Source organism: Sceloporus occidentalis, unplaced genomic scaffold (assembly GCF_023333645.1).
Source record: "Sceloporus occidentalis isolate IW3139 unplaced genomic scaffold, rSceOcc1.0.p SCAF_5, whole genome shotgun sequence".
NCBI lineage: Eukaryota > Metazoa > Chordata > Lepidosauria > Squamata > Phrynosomatidae > Sceloporus > Sceloporus occidentalis.
The window spans coordinates 60433130-60456227 of NW_028316985.1; the positions used below are offsets into that span (position 1 = coordinate 60433130).

At 42.6% G+C, this 23098-nt stretch overlaps 1 protein-coding gene across 3 annotated transcripts in view; it reads left to right on the top strand.

The window, feature by feature from the left end:
• Positions 1-2057: 2057 nt before the first annotated feature.
• LOC149312229 (leucine-rich repeats and immunoglobulin-like domains protein 3) overlaps positions 2058-23098 on the top strand; it is a 71036-nt gene continuing 49995 nt past the window's right edge. The window contains exons 1-4 of one of the 3 annotated variants that reach the window (XM_089524236.1): positions 2209-2296; positions 15136-15207; positions 15435-15523; positions 16718-16792. In XM_089524236.1, coding sequence (XP_089380362.1) covers positions 2282-2296; positions 15136-15207; positions 15435-15523; positions 16718-16792 — 251 coding nt within the window. In that variant the 5' untranslated portion in view covers positions 2209-2281. Of the gene's footprint in view, positions 2297-10893; positions 10959-15135; positions 15208-15434; positions 15524-16717; positions 16793-23098 lie in introns of those variants that run through there. The other 2 variants (XM_089524235.1, XM_089524237.1) reach the window with 2 other exon arrangements.

Consider the following 23098-nt stretch of genomic DNA (forward strand, 5'->3'; position numbering starts at 1 on the left):
AAATGTTGATGGTGTGCACCTTCAAGTTGTTTCCAACTTATGGTGACCTTAAGATGAACCTATCCTTGGGTTTTCTTCACAAGATTTCTTCAGAGGGGGGTTGCCATTGCCTTCTCATGAGAGAATATGACTTTAATGGAGTTTATCACATGTGAGGAATTTCTCTTAATTTCGAATGAAAAGAAAGTGGGGCCAGAACGCATTCACATAAAGTTGCTAGTTTAGCGAAATGAATGCTCATTGCATTCGAACTGGCTCCCCATTGCCCAAAAACAGCATGCCATTGCCTGAATTTGCGTGTGGCAGTTTTCCTTGGTCGAGGTGGGAATCAAAATCCCCAAAAGCAAACCTTGCTTTTGCCATTTTATATAAGGGACCTCATTTTACTAGGCCACTGTATACAATGGGACTTGAGCATCCATGGATTTTGTGTATCCACAGGGGGCCTTGGAACCAAACTCCAGAAGATACCAAGGGCCCACTGTGCAACATTTCTACCCTGCCTTCTGTTGGCTTTCCCTTCTTCATCCTCACACCCTTGTGAGGTAGGTCAGGCTCAGAGACGTTGGCCAAGATTCCCCCGGTGAATTTTATAGGCACAGTCTAACACCTTAACTTCACCTTGGCTCCTCCAACTGTTTTTTACTAACTCCCAGCAGCCTTTGCCAGCATGGCTAGTGATTGTGAGAGATGGAAATTGCAAGTATCTGGAGAACCAAAGGTGGAGAGCCACTAGGAATCCACTACACTGCAATTCATGCTCCCTTGTCCCATTTCCATCCTCATCAGGGAGACCAGATGTCCTAACTGCAAGAAGGTACCGCAAAATGTGGGACATTCAAGAAAAAATGTAGGACATGACCATAAAACAAAACAAAACAAAAAAAACACAAAACACTGATATGTAGGACCAGGGTGACCACATGTCCTCCTTTCCAGGACACACCCTACATTTCAACCTTCTGTCCAGGAGGGATTCCCAAATGTCCTCTGTTTTGAGCATACCTAAAAAGCATGAATGTACATTTATATTAGTGTTTTTAGCTTTTATTTTATAATGTTCTGTATTTATCTCTTTTTCTTTTTGGCAGTGCCTTGTCCTCCTTTGTGGTTAGGACACCTGGTTACCCTGTGTAGGACATGTCCTGGAAAAAGAGGACCCCTGGTCACCCTGATCTCCTCACACACACTCCCATCTTGTGTCTTTACACATCTTTACAGATGTGGGGCTACAATCCCCAATGGCCACCCTGAAGCTAGTTGTTTTAAGCTGCATCTGCACTGCAGGAATAACTCAGTTTGGTGCCACTTTAAACTGCCACGGCTCAAGGTTATGGAATCCTGGGAAAAGCGTTGAGTTTTGTGAGACATCATTTAGCCTTTTGTCAGGGTCACAACAACAAACTACCATTTCCATACCCAGGGCGACAAGATGTCCTAACCCCAAAGGAGGACAAGGCACCGCCAAATGTAGGGCATTCAAGGGGAAAAAAAGTAGGACATGACCAAATGCAAAGCTCAAAGCATTCATATAGAAATGTAAATCCATGCTACTTAATCCTGCTCAAAATGGAGGACGTTTTGAAATTCCTCCTGGGCAGAAGGCTGAAATGGAGGACAGGTCCTAGAAAAGGAGGACCTCTAGTCACCCTGACATTTAAGAATTCTTCCTAGGCAGAAGGCTGAAATGGAGGACAGGTCCTGGACAAAAGAGGACCTATCTGGTCACCCTGACGTTTGGGAATTCCTCCTGGGCAGAAGGCTGAAATGGAGGACAGGCATTGGAAAGTAGGACCCTGGCATTGAGCCCACTTTTGAAGTGCCATGGCTCAGTGCTATGGAATTCTGGGTAGGGTCGACCCTTCCCAGAATTCCATAGCCCTACTTTTTTGTTGTCCCCACATGGCAGGGGCGGGCTGAGGGAGAAGGAGGAGGAGAAGGGGAAGGAGGAGGAGGAGGAGCGGCTGAGGCGGCGGAAAGTTTGGCGGCGCCTCTGGAGTTGGTGCTGAGGCGTCGTCGTCCTCCTCCTCCTCCTCCTCGTCGCCGTCGCCGTGGTCTTGGGGCCTGAGGGCGACCCCGAGAGAGAGAGCAGGCAGGCCCTCCTCCCTCCCTCCCTCCTTCCTCCTCCGGCCATGGCCTCCCTCCTCCTGGGGCTCCTCTGCTGCTGCTGCTGCAGCCTGGCCTTGGTGGCCAAGGGCTGCCCGGAGCCCTGCCGCTGCCTGGGGGAGCTTTTGGACTGCAGCCGCCTCCGCCTCCGCCGAGTCCCAGAACCGCTCCCGGGATGGACGGGGCAGCTGTGAGTAGTAGCAGAAGCCCAAAGGGATAGCAGGGTTGGAGGGGAGCCCTGGCTGGGACGCCTCTCGTGGCGCCAGAGGGAGCAAGGGGTTTCTACGGCGGAGGGCCAGGGGCTGCCTGGGGGGTTGTTATTTCTTCCCTCGGTTCTGTTCCCCAGAGGGGGGTCTTCTTGGAGGGAGACATTGGAGGTTTCGCTTTGGGATTGCAGCTCCCAGAATCCCCCAGGCAGCCATAAAGACAGGGGCTCCTTTGTGAATGCTTCAGGCAGAGACTGAGGGAGATTTCCCTTTGGGACTACAGCTCCCAGAATTCCCCAACCAGCCTCAAACAGTGTCTGGGGCAAGTTTTCCCTTTGGGATTACAACCCCCAGAATCCCCCAGCCGGCCATAAGGATGGTATATTCTTCATGAAGACCTGAGGCAGAGACTGAGGGAGATTTCGCTTTGGGACTACAGCTCCCAGAATCCCCCAACCAGCCTCAAACAGTGTCTGGGGAAGTTTTCCCTTTGGGATTGGACTACAGCTCCCAGAATGCCCCAGCAGGGATAAGGATAGGGTCTTCTTCATGAAGAAGTCAGGCAGAGGCTTGGGGGGATATCCCTTTGGAACTACAGCTCCCAGAATCCCCCAGCCAGCCATAAGGATGGGGTCTTCTTGGAGACCTCTGGAAGAGACTGGGGGAATTTCTCCCTAGGACTACAGCTCCCAGAAGCCTCCACTTGGTCATCTGCCCTCAGAGGCCACAACTCCCAGAATCCTCCAGCCAGCCAAAAGGATGGGATCTTCATAGATAAAGACCTCAGGCAGGGGTTGGAGGAAAATTTCCCTTTAGGACTGTTACTCCCAGAATCCCCCAACCAACCATAAGGATGGAATCTTCTCGAGGATGGGATCTCCTTGATGAAGACCTTGTGCAGAGACTTGAAGAAATGTCTCATTGGGACTACAACTCTCAGAATTCCCCTGCCAGCCTTCAGGTTGTCTGGGGGATTCTGGGAGTTGTAGTCCCAATGGGAAATTCCCCCCAGCCTTTGAGACCAGGGTCTCCTGGCAGCACTGCTTTTCCTGCTGAAGGAAGTGCTAGGGAATCCTGAGAATTGTACTCCATTGTGGCACCAGAGCTCTCTGACAGAGAAGGCTACATGTCTCACAGAACTACAGGTCCCAGAATTCCCTAGCATTGAGCCAGGCAGTTAAAGCAGTCTCAAACTTGGATTATTTCTGCAGTGTGACTTTTGAATCTGTGTCACCCTCCCAGAGAGAAAGAGACAGTGGAGCTTGGCTGTTGTCACTGGGATTCAAGACCAGAGAGTGAGTGAACAGAGTAGTGATCCAACAGCCTGGGGTTCATTCACAGTACAGAGTTATAGTGCTATGATTCCACTTGAACTGTCATGGTTCCCTCCTGTGAAATCCTGAGTTTGGCACTTTAGGCAGAAGATGTTTAGCATTTGCAACCAGAGCACTCCACTGCCTTAGAGAAATCCCAGGATTCCATATAAATGGAAAGTTAAACTGGAAGCATAGTGTTATAATTCAGTAGTGTGAGCCCAGTCTCAGCTACCACAATTCCATCACCATCACCTGCCCTCTTTCAGGGTGGAATTGGGATGACAAGAAACTTTCTTGCCTGCTTGGAGGGAGGGGAGCGCAAATGAACCGGTAGGGTTGGGGCTTGCAGTGATGGATATTGGGCAGGGTGGCCATATGCAATAACTGCAAAACGTAAGGCAATCAAGAACAATGTAAAGCACTGCAACATAAAAATTAAAATCACTAATAAAAATGTGAAGTCGAAGGCTTTCATAGCTGGCATCCATAGTTTTTTGTGGGTTTTTCGGGCTACGTGGCCATGTTCTAGAAGAGTTTGTTCCTGAAGTTTTGCCAGCATCTGTGGCTGGCATAGCCTGAAAAACCCACAAAAAGCTACTAATAGAAATGTCAATTAATACTTCTCAGTCATGCACAAAATGGAGGACATTTTGAAATTCCTCCTGGGCAGAAGGTTGAAATGTAGGACATGTCCTGGAAGCACCTCAGATACTTCCTTTCAACGTCAGATTAAAACCCTGAGTGACATGAGCTCTTCTGTGCTAGAGAAGTATAGCACTTCATTGTGTGCCTTCAAGTTGTTTCTGACTAAAGCAACCCTATCATGGAGTTTTCTTGGCAAGATTTGTTGAGAGGGCCTTTGCTTTTGCCTTTCTGTAAGGCTCAGCGATTGTCACTTGCCCAAGATCACCCACTGGGTTCCATACTAAAACTACTACACCACACTAGCTCTCAACCACAGCATTGTACGTCTCTTTCAACTGCCATGGAAACTTGGAATTTGTAGTTTTCAGAGGCACTAGGGCTCTCTGGTTGAAAATTCCCTAAACTGCAAATCCCGGGATTCCATAGGATGTTGGCATGACAACTGTAGTGCTATAATTGCGTAGTATGAAAGGGATGATGGAAGCCACCAGCCAACACTGGGCCAAGGAGGGTCCCTCACAGAAGGACCAACTATAGCTGGGAAAGAAGCCAAGGCAAGTAGCCAAGAGTCTGGGAAAGAAGCCAAGGCAAGTAGCCAAGACAGGCAGCCCTTGCTCAGTCTACCACCTCTACTTACTTATTTCTAGTGGGCTTGTTCTTCTGATGTGATGGAGAAAGTGCAGCCTTCCAGATATGGTTAAACTTCAGTTCCTAGCATTCCTCACCATTGGCCACATTTGCTCAGCCTGGTAGTAGTTGTAATCTGACAGCATCCAATGGCACACAATTTGGCCACCCTTGCCATGCAGACAGGAAAAGGACAGGTGAATGAAAAGAGCAGAACTTCACCCCCCCCCCCGCCTACTTTTTTTTTAATGCCACAACTTCTTAGAAACTGGCTATACTGGCAGGGGAAATCAGGGATTTGGTAGTCCTAACTGCAGCTTTTGGGCATTGTAGTCCAAAGTAGTAAACGTCAAGCTCTGGAGAGGTGGTTGTACCTTTCAAATGTCTCTTTCTGACTTGGGGAAGACAATGGAGAAGAGGAAACACCGCCTAAAAGAGGAAGGGAGCCCTCCAATCTGATGGAAGTGCATACCTCCCAGGGCCATTCTTACTGGCTGGCGTACCTTCCAGAGTTATTGAGGCATCAGCAGATGTCTGAGGGTATGTATCTGGCGGTCTCCAGAGAAAGTCTTGACATTTTTAATCAACAAAATGAGGCTCTGAATGTAAATCTAATGAAGGTGAGGGCAGACTAGTGGGTTTCCTATGTGCACTCCAGAATGGGCATCGGTCACTGTCCCATTGAACATCGTGCATCTGCACCTGCTCTTGAAAAAAGTGACCTTTTTCCCCCTCTCCCACTTTGTTTCTAATTGAAGCAGGGGTCTTCACACCTAATGAATCAAAATGCAGATGATTATGTGGGAATCTGCTTTATCTCATGTATACACATCTCCATGCATGATGCAACTACATGTTTGTAAATCTTGGCATGTATATGCACAGAGAAGCCAGTCATGGTTTTCGAAGATGGGTACTGCACTTATGTGCAATGATAACCCATGCTGGTATTCATATGTAATGTGTGCCTGCCATTCAAGAGTTCAGTAATGTGGGAAAAGGCTCAAATTTTCTGTGTCTTTATCATCTTGCTTAGATGCTGTGTAGTGATTAGCATGCAGAACAACTGTTGGGCAGGGCTTTCATTTTAAAAAGTCATCCAGAACTAGTGTTTAGAAATAGTATGTTTCCAAATTAAACAATGATAGCAGTATGATTCCACTTTAGCTGCCATGGTTCCATGTTGTGGAATCATGGGCATTGTAGTTTAATGGAAGATATTTAACATTCTTGACCAGGGAGCTCTACTGTAGTGCCAAAGAATGCCCCACTGTACTTAAAGTGGAATCGGAGTGCTATAACTATATAGTGTGGAAGGTCTTCGGAATGACAGCACTTTTAATACTGCTATCTGTCAGGGCTGCAGATAGCATGGCTACAGAAGCCTGGATTTTGTAGTTTGGTGAAACTCTCTGGCAGAGAAAGCTAAATGTGCCTTGTGAAATTAAAATTAAATATCCCAGTGTCCCATAGAATGGAATCATGGCAGCTAATGTGATTGCAAAGAGGTTGTAGGGTGAAAGAAACCCAGAAGGCGAAGAAAGGTAGTAAAAGATATTTTATGTTGAAATGCCATTGTAGTAATTAGGTATCCAAGAAAATAAATGTGGTTGTTGGCTTCATGCCAGTCAGATTAATGTGGAGCATGTGATTCACAGCAGGGACAAGGAACCTGTGGGCTTTCAGATGTTGGACTACAATTCCCATTAATGGTGATCATTGGCCATGCAGCTTGTGGATGGTAGGCACTGAAGCCCAGCATGTGAGGTGGTGCAGGTTCTTGAGCAGAGGCTGTTCACTTCCAAATTTTACCTTTTTCTTTGAAAAGCTGACATTTTAAAACTTGTATGTTTCTGAGAAGGGTGCTCACTGATAGCCCTTTAGGTCTGGCCCTGTATGGTTTTGGAACAACGTTGGGCCAAATAGAGTTCCGGCATGCTGAGAGAGTAGTTTTAGAAAAGCCAAGGACTCTTGTTTTGTGCATGTGATTATTTATTACCATATTAAAACCATTATTTTAATTTAACGGGCATCTGTTCTTTGCGATTGGGGTTTCAGTCTCTTGCTAAAACACCCTGGAGAGAGAGAAGCGTGAGATGAGTTCATGTGCAGTTTTACTATCTACCATCTATAATGACTCCTTAGGGTAACATTATAAGATCAGTTTTTCTAAAGTCAAGAAGTAGTTGAAACACTCTAGAATAGTAGGATTGTTATTAATGTCATGCTATTTGAATCGTTTCTGGGTTAATTTATTAGTATTCTATTGCATTTCAGAAGCCAGCAGAGATAAGAACTTTAAAGTAAACAGGAAGTCTTTCAATTACTTGAGGCTAATTCTGTTCAATTGCCTCCCCTGGAGGTCATGCTTCCTTGTTGAGGAAAAGTGGGCTGTTGTATTCATAACATATGGGTGTCAGCCTGTGGATGATTTACAGCTCAGTTCTGTGTATGTCCACTCAGAGGTAAGTCCCACAGAGATCTGTGGTATTTACTCTTGGGTAAATGTAAGTCCTGGTGACTTGAGGACACATACACAAATGTAAATTGCAAATGAAAAGAACCAAATGACTCCATAAATGCTTTATTTATTCATTTACTCTTGCATTTCTACTAAAATTGTGCTCTCAAGACAACTCACAAAATGAAGATAAAACACAGAATCTAAAACTGCACCAATTAAAGCTTAAAATGTTCTATTTGAAGAATGTAAGAATGAGAAGATAAAGCTTTATTTGGGAAAATTTACACATTTGAAAAATATATGCTAGTTTGGCTCTTATGAATACAACAGCCCATTTTCCTATTAAAAAATTGCTTTCAAAAATGTAGTTTTTTTTTAAAAAAATGAACTTGGTATAACCAGCATCCAAGCAAGCATTTAAGTCTCCAGAAACTCACTTGTGTAGGACTAAATCCCACTGAAAGCAGTGTTGTCAACAAGCCTCAAAGGTATTCCCTGGAATGTTTTACCAAAATCCAAAATCCCTGGAGTTCCCCAATATTTACTGGAATATTCAGTCAAAATTCCCCAAAAGAAATTTATTAAATTCCCCGGATTCCAGGGAATTCCCTGGAAATTGGCAACACTGATGACTAGGCATGCATAGGATTCCACCTATCTGAGATTGAACCACACTGAACTCAGTGAAACTTGCTTTAAAAATGTATAGCATTGTGCTAAAAATAGGCAAGACAGGTTTCCCAAACAGTGTAAAAATAAAATTTAGCCATAGAGAAAACCAGCAGAAACATGGAAGATCCTGTTAGTAGTTCATAAAAATCCTTATTTGGAATTTAAACTGATTTTTTTTGAAGTTGTCCTTTTAAGATAAATTATTGGGTCAACAGCAATAACAACAAGATACCTCCGTGACACTTAATTTAGTGCCCACTAAAACAAACAGACCTTTTGTTGTTGTTGTTGTTGCTAGCCTAGTGGAAACTTTCTAATTGGATTTCCCCTGGAGACTTAAATTGTCCATATGTGCATTCCCATTCCTCTAAGAGAAGTGTGAAAAATGGGCTCCACTTGTATAAATAAGCACTTGGCCTTTTGTAAGGAGCCCTGCTGTGATCACTCATTGGGCAGCTGTGTCACTTGCTCTTAAACTCACAGGGTTACATCTTAGTAGGTGTCACCCAACCATGTGGTCTGGTCGATTTTGTGATATGTTTCCTTTGTTTGAGTCAAATGCCTTTAGAAGTGCCTGTTCATTACTTGCTTTTCATCCCCCCCCCCCCTTTTTAAAAAAGTGGGCAGGCAGACATGTGGCATTTTTCTTTTGCCTCCTGTTGTTCTTATACAAGGAACCCTCCATGGCTAAGAGGGCATAACTAAACAAGACATGCTGTTGTTATCAGCATAGATGACTATTTCTCAGATTTGAATAATGTCAGGCTGTTAAAATATTTGCTGAAGAATGTACTGGAAGGCTCATATGTTACAAAACAAAAAGCATTTACTGTGTTTAAGACATCTCAAGCCTCTTGCTTTCAGTCCTTGAATATATTTTGTCAGAAAAGATATCCGGTACATTCCAGTGAAACTATTTTTTCTTTCATCCTAAACCTACATTCCTTTGAATATCTGGGAATCATCCTCATTGAAATCAGTGCATTTGACTTCTCCGCAGACATGTTTTAGGATTGGGCTGAATAATAATAGAATAATGTATTACATCTAATAAGCTTTTTATAAGGTGTTACCTGTACTCATGCAATTTGACCTCAGGTAACTGAATTCAGAATTTAAAGTAATTCTGCAGAAGAGCTAATTAATTCTCATAGGCTTGCTATTCTTTGTGGTCCTAGTTAGACAACCAAACCAAAGTTTTCATTAATAAACATTTGGATGGAATATTTCAACAGTTGTCTTTCTTTCAACTTTTTTTTCAAGAACATTTCAAGTTCTTGATTGAAATAACTATGATTCTGGTTGCTTGGTTGGAGCAACAGCTGTAACTCAAAATGCTGAATTGCTATTTTTGAGTTGGCCTTTGGAAGACTTTGTGTATTATCTTCACACGTTGTAAGAGTTGTGGCTACCCTTGTAATTGTGATTGGCACAGCAAACAGTGGTGGGAAATGGTTAGCGTAATTTTACCACTGCTTCATTACAGACTCTGAATGAAGAGGTATTCACATAAATAAAACCAAGACTCTTCAGAAGAAGTGGATGTTAGTGCTGGTTTATCAACAAGCACCTTGACAGTCCAGCTTCATGTATAGGCTAGGAGGCTAGGAACGCCAATAAACACACTGCATTTTAAGAACTTAGCTTTGTTTGGTTTAAAGTTTAGCAGCCAGGATGAGAGAGGAAGAGAAAAATCTGAATTGTTGCCAGACATCTTGGCTTTGTTTCCTCTCCTTTTCAATTCTCTTTGGAATTCTAGATTATTTTACCAGGGTTTGTCTAGGAATGCTAAAGCTGTCACTGAGACAGAGGGAGAAATCTTAAGGATGGTTTTTGGTAATGTTTGTATTACATCTCATTATTTACATTTTCTGAACCTTCTAGTCCTTACCAGAATTGCCAGAGGGGGAAAAAGTTGGGATAGTTTTCACAGCTGTTCTTCAGTATTTTCCAGACTAAAATTTGAGCATGCTGATTTATGAGTCACTTTGGATCTGTGTCTTAAAACAGCTATAGCCTGCCTCTTTGTTTTTTAGCTTTCCTTCTTTCTGCTGAATTAGCAGCTCTAAAGGTCCAATGGGGATTGATTAAGAAGCTGTTGCTAGATTTGCATTTTAAAACTGGACTTGTGTTAGGCATTTCCAAGAAATATGTTATCGATTGTACTAAGTGACATGCATTGAGTTGGGCTGAGTCCCATATACACTTACTCAAGGATAAGGCCCATTGAATTCAAGAAAGTTTTACTTCTCAATGGATTTGTATAAGATTGGGTTGTTAATCCCTCAATATATATTTACAAAATGTGCACAGAGTTGTTTCTTCAGCTGCTGAGTTATACTTCATTAGGATGCTTCCTAATGAAATTAGCCAGCTGCTGTAATTGTTGCTGTGTTGGACGATGACTTTGGAAATAAGACTTCAAATCCCTGCTCGGTCATGGAATCCCATTGGGTGACCTTGGGCATGTGACACACCCTCCACCTCAGAAAACCCTGGGATGGGTTTGCTATAACTAGGAAATGAAGGCAAACAACAGTCTTTGGTGGGCTGAAGAAGAGAACCACCATAGGATCCTGTTTGTAGAGATATGTGTGACATCTTCCTACCAGTTTCTATCCTAGATGTTCTCTTTTAGAAAAGTCCCTTGTATTAAAATCAGTAGAGATAAAATGGAATTGTCTATGGCTTGTGTGGGTGTGAAGTAGCACATATCATTGGTATAGATAAAAAAACAAACCCTGATCCTTCGGGTTTATGTGCTCTTCATAACACCAAAATGACTTTTTTTTCAGGGCCCACCACTTCTTCCTGGTGATAAAAAAACACTGGTCAAACTGGAGGCCTTCAGGTTGGACCTGATGCCCATTGTCCCTTTACCCATGAATAAACTATTGCCAAAGTGAAGTGAGCGATGGAAAGGTGAGGGGGAGTACCTTTAATAAAAAGTAACAAAATAGCTTTGTTAAATTGGAGGGGGAAATCATCCATATGACTCCCAATGGATGGAGTACCTCAGGTTACCCCTCTTGTATGGAAATCTTTAGGAGGTTTAGCGTTGCTCTGGAAATCATTATGGAACACACATTGGGGATTACTACTCTGAAAGGGGAGACACAATAGAAGTTCTTTGAACAAAACTTTATATCTTGGAAAAGTCTCTTTTGGCATTCCATCGGCAGGAAGGCCCTTGAAGGCAAGGAGTCCTCTGTGTATGATCAGAGGGGGTGCAGACATATAAGAATAGCATGGTATTTCTGAAGCTGCTTGTTTGCATTTGTAACAGTTGGTGATCTTTTTAAAATGTGCTGCAGTTTTAAAGGCGAAAGTTGTACTCAGAATGCCCAAGTCCATCCAACCAGCCAGCCATCGCAGTTTAATGTTTCATAATGTCAAAAGTGCTACCAGTGAGCTTAAACCACTGCAAAGATTTTTCTTTCCATGTACTGCGGTTTAAAAGAGGGCGGAGGAAGGGAGGGCGAGAGGGAGGAGGCAATTGAGAGTGGAAAATGTGTTTCCACCACTTCAGTGGTTCCAGCTCCTATTTCTAAATTATAAGGAGAGATTTGTTCATATTATTTTTTAGTAGTACAAGAAATCCTATCGCCTCATTTTGTCCTTTTAAAAAGACAAATGTGTGCATTTTAAAATTGATTGTATCGCAAGTAACATTTTCAAAACTGATTTCAGAAAGCATCACATGTATCTTAATTTTCAGCCCATTCCTTGCATTCTTATTTTTTTATTTTTGTAGGAATGTCCATCCAAATGAGCAATTCTTCCCTCCTTTATGTTTCTAGAAACTAAAATTAGATATAAATGGCAGACCTATTAAAGAACTGGTAATAGTTGTTTGATTTGGGCTGCTGAGCAATAAAAGCACGTTATAAAAGTCGGGAATCATAATGTTCTGAATCAGAGTTACGAAAACCAGTGATGGGGTTTGAGGGCTATTTGCATGTTTTTTTTAAGGCAGTGTAGTGCATGGAAAAATCTGGATAGCAGCAGCAGTGTTAGAAAACACAAATTTAGTTTGAAACATAATGCAAGTTGTGCTTATGATCGCCTTGATAGACTCCAGATGGATGGTGAGTTTGAGCTCTGAGTGAAAGTGTCTGGCTCCAGTTTGGTGATCATGCACAGCAGTGGTTGTAATTGCAGGATTTTTATAGTTTAAAGGCTTTGCCAGATTCCACCCCCTCCCCGCTCATGTTATAACTCCAGCAGAACAAATCCACTCACGTCTGTTACTGTCTGGTAGGTCCTAAGGCAAGCATGTTTTAAATAAATCTTTGAAGGGAGCCCCCTCCCCTTTTAAAAGATTTTTGTACTTTTAGGTGAAATGAAGAAAGAGTGAAGTTTTAAAAGCTCTTTGTTGAAACAATTGCTGATCTCTGATACTTGTCTAATGCAGAATAAAGAATAATGTATTAGACTTTAACAGACATGACTTCATAGCATTTTGGCTATGTGTTTACATAGTTCTTCTGTGAACCAAGGCCAAATATTGAGTTGGGTATGAGGCAGGATAAAGTCATTCTCTCTCTTTTTTTTTTTTTTACAGTGAATTTATTTTAAATCACCTTATCAATCTTTTAAAATTATTTGGACTACAATTTTTTAGTTATGTTATGTGGTGATACAATGTAGAAACCCATGATTGATTGTGTCATAGTCAAACTTAGAGCAGATACATTTGAAACAACAGAACTTTAGTTAGGACCAGCTTCCCATTGGTAGTAATGGCCTACTCTTAAGTCCTGATGCGGCCCAGTGCGTCTGTCTGTCAAGGGAGTCACACATGCAGAATGAGGCTTATTGTCTTACAAGTGATACACATCTGCAGCAGATCAGGTTGTTTTATTTAAATGTGATATGTTGGTGCCTTGAGGGTGAAGTATTTATTCAGACTTTGGTTTTTAGTGGTGCTTTTTTGTACTTGCATATGGTTCACGTTAAAAATTTTATGTGTGAGAATTAATGGTGCAGAGACACGTGAATGCAAGAAAGCCACCCAGCCATCAGTACAGCTAGACTTTGCAAATTTAGGCTTACCAGATGAAAACCATAAATTGAGCAACAGCTTTATGGCAGATTTGCCAGATGTCATTAGACTGTAACAACAAGCTTTGGGCCCCTAGACTTTCAAGGTGGGAAAAGCGGTTTGATTCATATTCTGTATAAGGGCTGTACAGTTATTCCTGTGTTAGTCTTAGAAATAAGATGTTTTATTAAACCAGTTAAAGCAAACATAAAACTAGTTATGTCAACCAAAACTTGGATGTCATGTTGAAGAGGGAGCAAGCTTGTTTTCTGCTGCTCCAGAGAACAGGACCCGGAACAATGGATGCAAGCTACAGGAAAAGAGATTCCACCTGAACATTAGGAGGAACTTCCTGACAGTAAGGGCTGTTCAACAGTGGAATGCCCTCCCTCGGAGGGTGATAGAGTCTCCTTCCTTGGAGGTCTTTAAACAGAGGCTGGATGGCCATCTGTCAGGGATGCTTTGATTTGGATTTCCTGCATGGCAGGGGGTTGGACTGGATGGCCCTAGTGGTCTCTTCCAACTCTACGATTCTATGATTCTATGATTCTAGTTCCTATCCAGCTTTCATGCAACAGATATTGATCAAGAATGGTAAATTTCATATAATACATTGGGTCAAGAATGGTAAATATGTGGTCCTCCAGACTTGGTTGGGCTACTCTGTCTATCTTCCCTTACTATTGATTATGCTGGCTCATGTTGTTGGAACTTACAGTCCTGTAATACCTGGAAGCCTTGTGTTTCTCAACTCTGCATTCATTAGATGAAGTAGACAAAAAGATGTTATGTATTCTATTGGGGAAGCAGGTATCAAACAGGTATCAATAAGTGGTAACTGTGTTGGGGGTAACAGAATCAAAGGGCCCATATAGACAGGCCAAAATAAAGCTGCTTCGGGTCACTTTGGAGGTATGCTGTTTAAATGATGCACGCGTTCTAAAAGGCCAGAAGCCACGCCAGAGCCACACTGCAGTCCTAAGGACTGGGTCACAGCTTTGGCATAGCTTCTGGCCTCTTAGGATGCATGCATGATTTAAACAGCAAAGTGACCTGAAGCAGATTTATTTTGGCCTATCTGTATGGGCCCAAAGTGCATGTGATGAATTCTATTAATTGCACAGACCTGAAAAACTGAGAGATGTTAAAACTTTTTAAAGAATGTATTCTGGTTTTATAGAGGTTTGGTGTTCTAAATTCAAAAATGACCTCAGATTTGTTTCATCATGCACAGTTTTTTCACAATTTATTTTGACATTACGTACTATGTTGTAATATTTGACTGAATGAAATGATCCTGCAAAGAATTATCCTGGAAAGAGTAAGAAAGGGGTTAAAGTACCTGGACAGATGGCCCTTTTAAGCCACCATCCGGGCGGCTTCAGAGCATGGCGTTTAAACGCCAGACCTCACAAAACTGCTCTGAAGCCACCCAGAAATTGGCTGCTGTCCAGATGTGGGCAGCTTCATGACACTCCAGCAGTGCAACATTTACACTCTGCATGCCGCTGGAGCGTCATGAAGCTGCCATGGGCCTGTAGCAGGGCTGGCAAAACCAGCTTTTCCCTGACTGAAAAAGGAGGTGCTCTGAAGCCACCTGGAAATTGGCTGCAGCCTGTGGTTGACATGGCCCCAATCTGTCTTTGGAAGGTGCAGCTTCAAGCTGCTCCTTCCTGCCCATCTGTTTCCCCCCAAAGTCTTCTAACAGACTTTCAAAACATGTTAATTCAGAGATGAATCACAAAAATGCATCTAAAAACACTAAAAGAAATCACACTGGAACATCAGCGTCCTCATTTAATCAAAGCTGAGGAACAACTGAATTGATAAAAAATACCAAATTTGTGAAATAACCTGTGTGTAATGTGATATTTATATTGGGTTTTTTGAATTCAGCAACCGAAAATACATTTAAAACAGCTACAATATTGAAACATCTTTTCATCACAGGCCTGTGTTATTTAATCTACAGCTACAACTTATTTGTTTATTTATTAATATGCTGGTATTGAAATAAAATGACACTTGTTTACATATATATATTTTAACATTTAGAGATCTAAGCCACAACAGACTTTCTTCAATCAAGCCAAGTTCTCTGAGTCACCTTCACAGTTTGAAAGAAATGTAAGTAGATGTATTGTTTCCAAGTTTTTACTTTCTCTGTCTGCATTATAACATGTCTTCTTTAAATTTGTTTATTTTAAGAACAGTGGTATTTATAATTTTATATGACTGTAAAATCTCAGCGGCTGTGTTTGTACATAGTGATACCCTGGAATGCTGAAGAATAAGGGTTTATAGTGAATGAGCTACATGCTGGTACATGCAGTCTGTTTGTTTCTCCCTGCTAGAATAGTCACATAGCTATCCAGGAAGATATATCACCTAAACTGGGAATGCTGACTTGTTACTCTCTTGATGAGCTAGAATCACAAACCAGGTTTGTTTGTTTTTTATTAATGATATTTGACATGATTTGAGCTAGAAGCCAGGAGTCCCAGTTTAGGCTAAAGAAAAGCATTCCTAGCTTCTTTAGTAATCCTGGCTTCTTTGGACCAAAGTAGGGACAAATAGGTTTCATTCATTAGTGTGGTGGTTGTTTATGATAAAGTAGTGTTCTCCAGAATTGTGACTTTTTATGCAAAGCAAATTGCATGACAAAATTAGCCAGAGGACAGTGGGAACCCTACCTTATCACATGTAAGGAGCAGAGTCCCCATTTGCAGCAGGAGTGATTAAACAAACTAAAGCTGTGGTATGAGGTTTCTTTATTACAGCCATCATGGTTTAGTGCTTTGAGCATTGGACTACAACTTTGGAGACCAGGGTTTGAATCCTTGCTCAGTCAGGGACACACATGGGGTGACTTTGGGCCAGTTACACACTTTCAGCTTCAGGATGGCAAAGGCAGACCTCCTCTGAACAAATCTTGCATAGGACAAATCTGTTCCTTAGGGTCATCAAAAATAGGAAATGAGCATAAAACAGCAAACAAACTTGGGCATGTCAACAAGACTGGAGTGTTTCTCTCTCAGCAAACCAGAGATGAAATCCACAAACAAGCCTAGAACAGTGTATTATGCCTCCTGTTGATTGGCATGATAAACAAGCCATGGAGCACTAGGCAGCACAGACCACCATGCTACTTGTTATCATAAGCCAGGGTTCCTGCCAATTCCTGGCTTACTTTGTCACAAGAACACACACATGGTGAAAGGGATATAGATTAAACCCTGTTTTTGTTGTTGTTGTTATTGATTTTAAGATTAAGACTTCTTTTTGTAATGTGCTGCATTATTAAGGAGAGCCAGTGTGATGATGTGGTTTGAACATTAGACTACAGTTCTGGAGACCAGGTTCAAATCCTTGCTCAGCTATGGAAACTCACTGGGTGACCTTGGGCAAGTTATACTCTCAGCTATAGAAGAAGGCAATGGTATAACCTCTGAATAAACCTTGCCAAGAAAATCTCATGATTGATTTATCTTAGGGGATGCCATAAGTTAAAAAAACAAACCTTGAAAAACACAATGACGATATTATTATGATAGAGCAAAATGGCTAAGGAGAAATCAAAAAGATCCAAATCATTGCTTGTTTCTGTGTCATCTGACTTTCTTTATATTGTTGACAGAAAACTGAACAATAATGAATTCGAAACCATACCAAACCTGGGTCTCGTTTCAGCAAACATTACTTTCCTGTCTCTGTAAGTTGAATTTCATTTTTTAAAATTTTGTGTATCTATCTAATATTTACATATTGTTTCTGTGCTCATGGTGTGGAAGGTGTCCTTATAAGTGAAGCAGAGCTGATAATTAAAGTGACACCTTAAAATAAGACCTGCAGGGAAATACTTGGTTTTTGTGAGGAACTTGTACATGCACAATGTAGTACAGCTTAGAAGTGTGAACTCTTGCCTCATATAAATACACTTTGTCAATTTTTTACTTCTTGTATTTCTGGAAGTATGGCCGGTTACACACCGGCACTTTAGTGCGTGACGAGCATGCACTAGGGTTACAAAAGGGCGGTGCTTCTGCACCGCCCTAACCCTAGTGCGTGCTCGTCACGCACTAAACGGCGGCGGCCCTTTCATACGGCCGCCGCCGTGAGGACATCACGGCCGCGCCGCCTCTAGACGGGGCGGCGCGGATGTGACGTCCTCAATCCGCGGCAGGGCGCCTAGGGCGCCCTTTCCGCGGACCAGAAAGGAGCTCCGTTTCGGAGCTCCTTCCTGGTCCGCGGCGCCACTTTGCTTCGCTGGGTGCAGCCTTCAGACGGCTGCGCCCAGCGAAGCAAGGGAGAAAGGGGCCAAGCGGCCCCTTTCTCCCCCTCCCTGCCGTCGCGGGGTGTCCTTGGGGCTTGAAGCCCCAAGGACACCCCTTTTCAGGCTGCGGGGAAGCGGCGTTTTGCTGCTTCCCTGCAGCCTGAAAAGCGGCGGATCAGGGCCTCAGCGGCTGCCGGTGTAACCACTGAAGCCCCGATACTCCGGGGAAAGGGGCGGGTCCAGACCGCCCCAAATGGGCGGTCTATAACCCGCCTATGTTTTGAGAAGGTCTGTAGGCATTAAGGATTCTAACTTTTGTGCTCAGCTGAATATCTTTACATTTTAGGAACTTTTCTAGTTCTTTCATAGCTGCTCTCCCCATTCTTAGTCTTCTTATGATATCTTGATTGCAGTCCAGCTCTGATCAATGTTTGATCCTAGGTATGAGAACTCTTTTACTATTTCTATTTCCTTATTGTCTAGGTTGAATTTGTGTAAATTGTGTAATGTGGTCATTATTTTTTCTTTTCTTTATGTTCAACAACCAGCCTGCCTTTGCATTTTCTTCCTTGATCTTCCCTAGTAGTTGCTCTGGGTTTGTGATGCTTTCTGCTAGTAATATTATGTTGTCTGTATACTTTAGCTTGTTGATATTCCTTCCTCCCGTTTTCTCTCCTTCTCTTGTGTCCAAGCCTGCTTTTTATAGAATATGATCTGCATACAAGTTGAACAGATAGGGGGAAAGGATGCAGTCTTGCCTGACCCCTATGCCAGTTGGGAACCATTCTGTTTCTCTGTTTTCTGCTCTTGTTCTTAGTACAGATTTCTCATCAGGATTATCAGATGTATTGGCAGTCCTATGTCTTCAAGGACATTCCATAGCCTTTAGTGATCTATGCAGTCAATGTAGTCTAAAGCTACAGTCTATAAAACACATGCTGATTTTCTTTTGGAACTCCTTGGTGCGCTCCATTAGCCATCGTATGTTTGTAATATGGTCCCTAGTGTCTCTTCCTTTCCTGAACCTCACTTGAACATCTGGGGTTTCTCTCTCCATGTATAGTTGGAGTTTACGTTGCAGAAGTTTGAGCATAATTTTGCTTGCATGAAAGATTAGAACTATGGTTTTATAGTTGCTGCAGTCTTTTGCATCTCCTTTTTGTGGATGGGAATGTATGTTGATCATTTCCAAACAGTTGGCCACTGCTTTGTTTTCCATATCTGTTGACCTATGTTGTTAAGCACTGGTGTTGACTTTGCCAGTGTTTTTGCCAAAGGCAGCCCCACACAGAGTGGAGCTCATGCTGGATTATCTATAATCCAGTTGTCATACACCTATTTTCCTTTGTTAACAAGTTGCTATGATTAGGTTATTAATATCGTATTTACTTGTGTACAAGTCGACCTCATGTATAAGTCGAGGAAAGGTTTCAAGGTCAAAATCCTGGGTGGATAGGTCTAGGGGGTTATAAGGAAGGATAGAAAGGGGGAAATACCCCTTCCGTCCCTCTTTCTCCTTCTTTGGAGATCTCCCAACTGATTTCCAGGTGCTGGAGGAGAGGTTTTAACATTGGATTGAGAAAGGAAGCAAGTGGATTTAAATGGAGAGTTGTTTCTATAGGAAGCAAGGTCTTGCAAAATGGATTGGAGAGATGGTTTTAAATGAGAGGTTTTTTGATAGGAAGCAAGGTCTTGCAAAAGGGACCTTAGAGAGAGAAGCAAGTGGATTTAAATGGAGAGGTTTGTCCATGGGAAGCCAAGTCTTGCAAAACGGAGCAAGAGAGAAGTAAGTGGATTTAAATGGGGAGTTATTTCCATAGGAAGCCAGGCTTGCAAAATGGAGCAGAGAGAGACGCAAGTGCTTTTAATGGGGAGTTTTCCAATAGGAAGCAACGGCTTGCAAAACGCACTGGAGGGGGGAAGGAATTGGTGTTCAATGGAGATTGGGGCATCAGGCATGCTTGCTTTAGGACCCTTCTAAGCACTACTGATGTATTGACCCTTATATAAGTCCACCCAAGATTTTGGGGGCATAAATTTCTTGACTTATAGTCAATTATATACAGTAATGCTGATCATCCAAGAGTGCTATTAAAACTGTGATTTTAGGCACACTTACTTAGGAGTAAGCCCTGTGGAACACTGTGAGATTTACTTCTGTGTAAATTTGAAGAGGTTTGTGCAGCAAGTGTATATATAATACCTGCAAGATAAAATTTGTGTAATGATAATCTGCATTTTTAATAAGTGTTTGGTAGACTTTGCTCACAATCTGATTCTCTGTGTGTTTATACAGACTATAATCAATTTAATTGATAGGCTTTACTCTCATGCAGTGAAGGTGCAGGCCCTCACACACAGACAGATACTTATGGTTTGATCCTTGGCTTTTCACTGGTCACTAACTGGGTTGGCCTTGGTTGAGGAGGTCCTGAGAATTATGTTACTGCTATGCAGTAACTGCTAAAGGAAAGAAGATGGTGCCTTCTCTGATTCTGCCTCCACTCTTCAGTAACACAGAAATCCTGCTTTGTGGGGGCTTCCACATTATAAAGCTAGCTGCAGAATGGTTGTTGTGCAGTCAGAACAGGTTTGTGACCTCCAGAATGACCAAAGATGCAGTTTACGATAGTGTAAGTTCAATTTATACCATAAACCTCACCAATATGATGCCAGCTGATGATAACAATAACTTCCTTTGTTTCATACCTTTTTGAGGTGGTAGGTGGAATGGAAAATGTCAAAGTAGTTTGCAGTATAAGCATCCTAATGTAGGTTAAAATATTGACTACTACCTACTGCATTGTTTTGACCTGTTAGGTTCCTCAATAATGACAGGTATAATAATATTAAGTTGAATGCAGATTTTTCACTGGTGAAAAATAATGCAAATCAGATGTGACTTGAATGTTCTTAGAACTGTAGTGGTTTGGGATTGCATTTCTGAGCATTTACAGCCACATTTAAATTATATTTTTCCCCATTGAAAACCCACATTCAGTACAAGTGTTGTGTCACATTCAAATTACAGCTTTTTCACCAATGAAAATCCACATTCAAATGTTATTATGTCTGTTAGTACCAAGGAGCCTAATAGGTTAAAAAGATTGTCTGCAAATGTTGGGAGCTGTTGGGTTAATGAAAGTGATCAGTACTCAGTTGCTTACATCTGGTGACTTATTAGCCTGTTGTTTTTACTCTGGGCCTAGGTCAGCTAAGTCAGCTGGTGCAGCCGCTGTGTCTGCTCTGCCCTATTTAACTCAGAACTAAGTGACATTTGATATTGGTGTGGCTTTCCTATAGATTAGGCAGGGTGGGGGAAAGAATTAAAAGAAAAAGAAAAGGCAGATGGCCTAGTGTAAAAAAAAGCAAGGAAGCAAAAAAAAAAAAAAAAAGACTTAAATAGTGGCAGCGGCAGAATACTGTAGAATTCTTTGAATAAAATTTCAAATGTACTTGTGAAAGCTCATCTTCAAAGAACAAGTTACCATTCTCACAGATCCTCCAAAGAAGATATTGTCCACTCCAAATATATAATATCTGGGGCGGGATACAAACCGCCGCTTTGCGGCGGTCTGCTGCCGCCGCTGGTTAGTCCGCGGGGGAGCCGGAGCCTCCACACGGCGCGGCTCCCATGCAGACTGAAAAAGAAGCTCCAAAATGGAGCTTCTTTTGGAGTCGCGTTTGCGACGTAGCGAGGCGCCAGGGGCGCACTCGCTACGTCACAAAGGATGCGACGCGTACAGACGCTCAGCGTCCGATACGCAAAGATGGCGCCGGCCATGTAGAAGGGCCGGCGCCATCTTGTACGGACGGAGTCCGTATTAGGCCCAGGGGCGTCTAGAAGAGACGCCCCTTTTTTAAAATGGGACGTCCTCCGGACGTCCCAAATGCCAGTTTGTAACCGGCCAATCACTGTTCCCTTTGGGGTTCACAGGGAAACACCACTAGCTGTGACTAACATGTGGCCTTGGAGTTGAATGTTCCATATAATCAGAGGAAAACCAAACCTTACTTTAAAAAAAAAAGTAATAACAACACCTGGGCTTTTTTCTTACTCAAACTTAAGCATAAAGGACTCATGTCTTATACAGACCGGCCTGAAAGGCTGGCCTGGGCATGGAGTCAGGGTGTTGCATTCAGATGATGCACGCCCTGACTCTGCCCCCAGGCAGGGACGTAGCCAGGATTTTAGGAAGGGGGGGGTCCAGACTAAGTGCCACCATTATATTGGGGGCTTGGGTGCAGCCGCGCAGCAGCATGCACCATTCATTTTTCTAATGGAAGGGGGGGGGTCTGGACCCCAAGAACCCTCCCTCCCCGGCTACGTCCCTGTCCCAGGGTGCCATGACGCGGCACACCGCTCCACACAGCGCATGGCATCATGACACTCCTCCGACCTTCCAATCAGCACATACATACATCCCATGGCTAAATCTTAAACAAATCCTCAGATCCCAGAGTAATCAGGAAATAAATAACCGAAATATGCTGCAAGCAAAGAAGAGAATATTCTAGGTAAGAATATTTTGCTAAATATTTCCCCCTTTTTCACTTTAGGAAGTACACCTGACACCTTTCCACAGTGCTGTCTGTTGTTTCTGTTCATACCAAAATATAAATCAAATGCTTAGAAAGACCTAAGCTTTTTTTAAAAAGCCTATAATCTTGAATGTGTGAGCTTGTGTAAGATTATTCAGATGACCAAATATAAACCATTGGTTATATGCTGCTAGTTTGTATGCCTTTGGCTTGTATGCTTCTGCAGCCACTGTTATTTTTGTTATTACATGTATTATTTTATTTAAAAAAATCTTTTTAAAGTGCCTCCTGAAAAAGACCTAACTGTTATGCTGCACAGCTGGGATCCTTGAGAAGTGTCTTTGTTACCATTGTACTTTCAAGTACTTTCACGCAGAGTCTCTGAATGGCCTCAGAAGGTTTCTTGATTATTCTCTGCAGAACTCAACCTGGGTTACAAGTGTATACTGTTCACCTTCTGACCTCTGTGGGGAATGACTGGAATTAGAAATAGAAGCAATTTATTATGGCTGCTTTGACATGAAAGCCACCTCTAGGTCAGCACAGCATGGGCCTAACTTTGGGATGAGCCAAAGGAAAATGCAGGATAGGGATCAGGTGCCAGTTGAGTGTGTAATTGGTGACTGTTCCTCTGCATTCTTCAAGCTAATTATTCCCGCACTATTAAAAAAAACACACAACACCATGCTCAGATCTGGGCTACCATAATAAGTTGATTCTTTTGAATTTTCAATTGATATGCGGATGTTCAGATACGGGTAAGAAGGGCAGAATCTGCTGCTGCTGTAGACTTTGAACAAAATGGGCCTTTTGTGATTTGTGACTGGTTTCAGGGCAGTGCTCTTTGGGTGAGGCCTCTTAAAAATAAATATTGGGGAGAAGACAACTCTAGTGAGTGTTCATAAAAAGTGCTTTCCCTCCCCCACTCCTTCTTCATCTCATCTTTTTGTTTTTTTTCCTATGAGGATTAGTTTTGATTCCAAGTATCTTCTGATTACTTCCCTTCCTCCTCAACTGTCATCTTGGCCTCAGAGGGAGTCATCAGGCAGACCCAGCAACATCAGGGACTGCCTGAAGGAAGAGGCCCCTCCCTCCTCAACTGTCATCTTGGCCTCAGAGGGAGTCATCAGGCAGACCCAGCAACATCAGGGACTGCCTGAAGGAAGAGGCCCCTTCCTCCTCAACTGTCATCTTGGCCTCAGA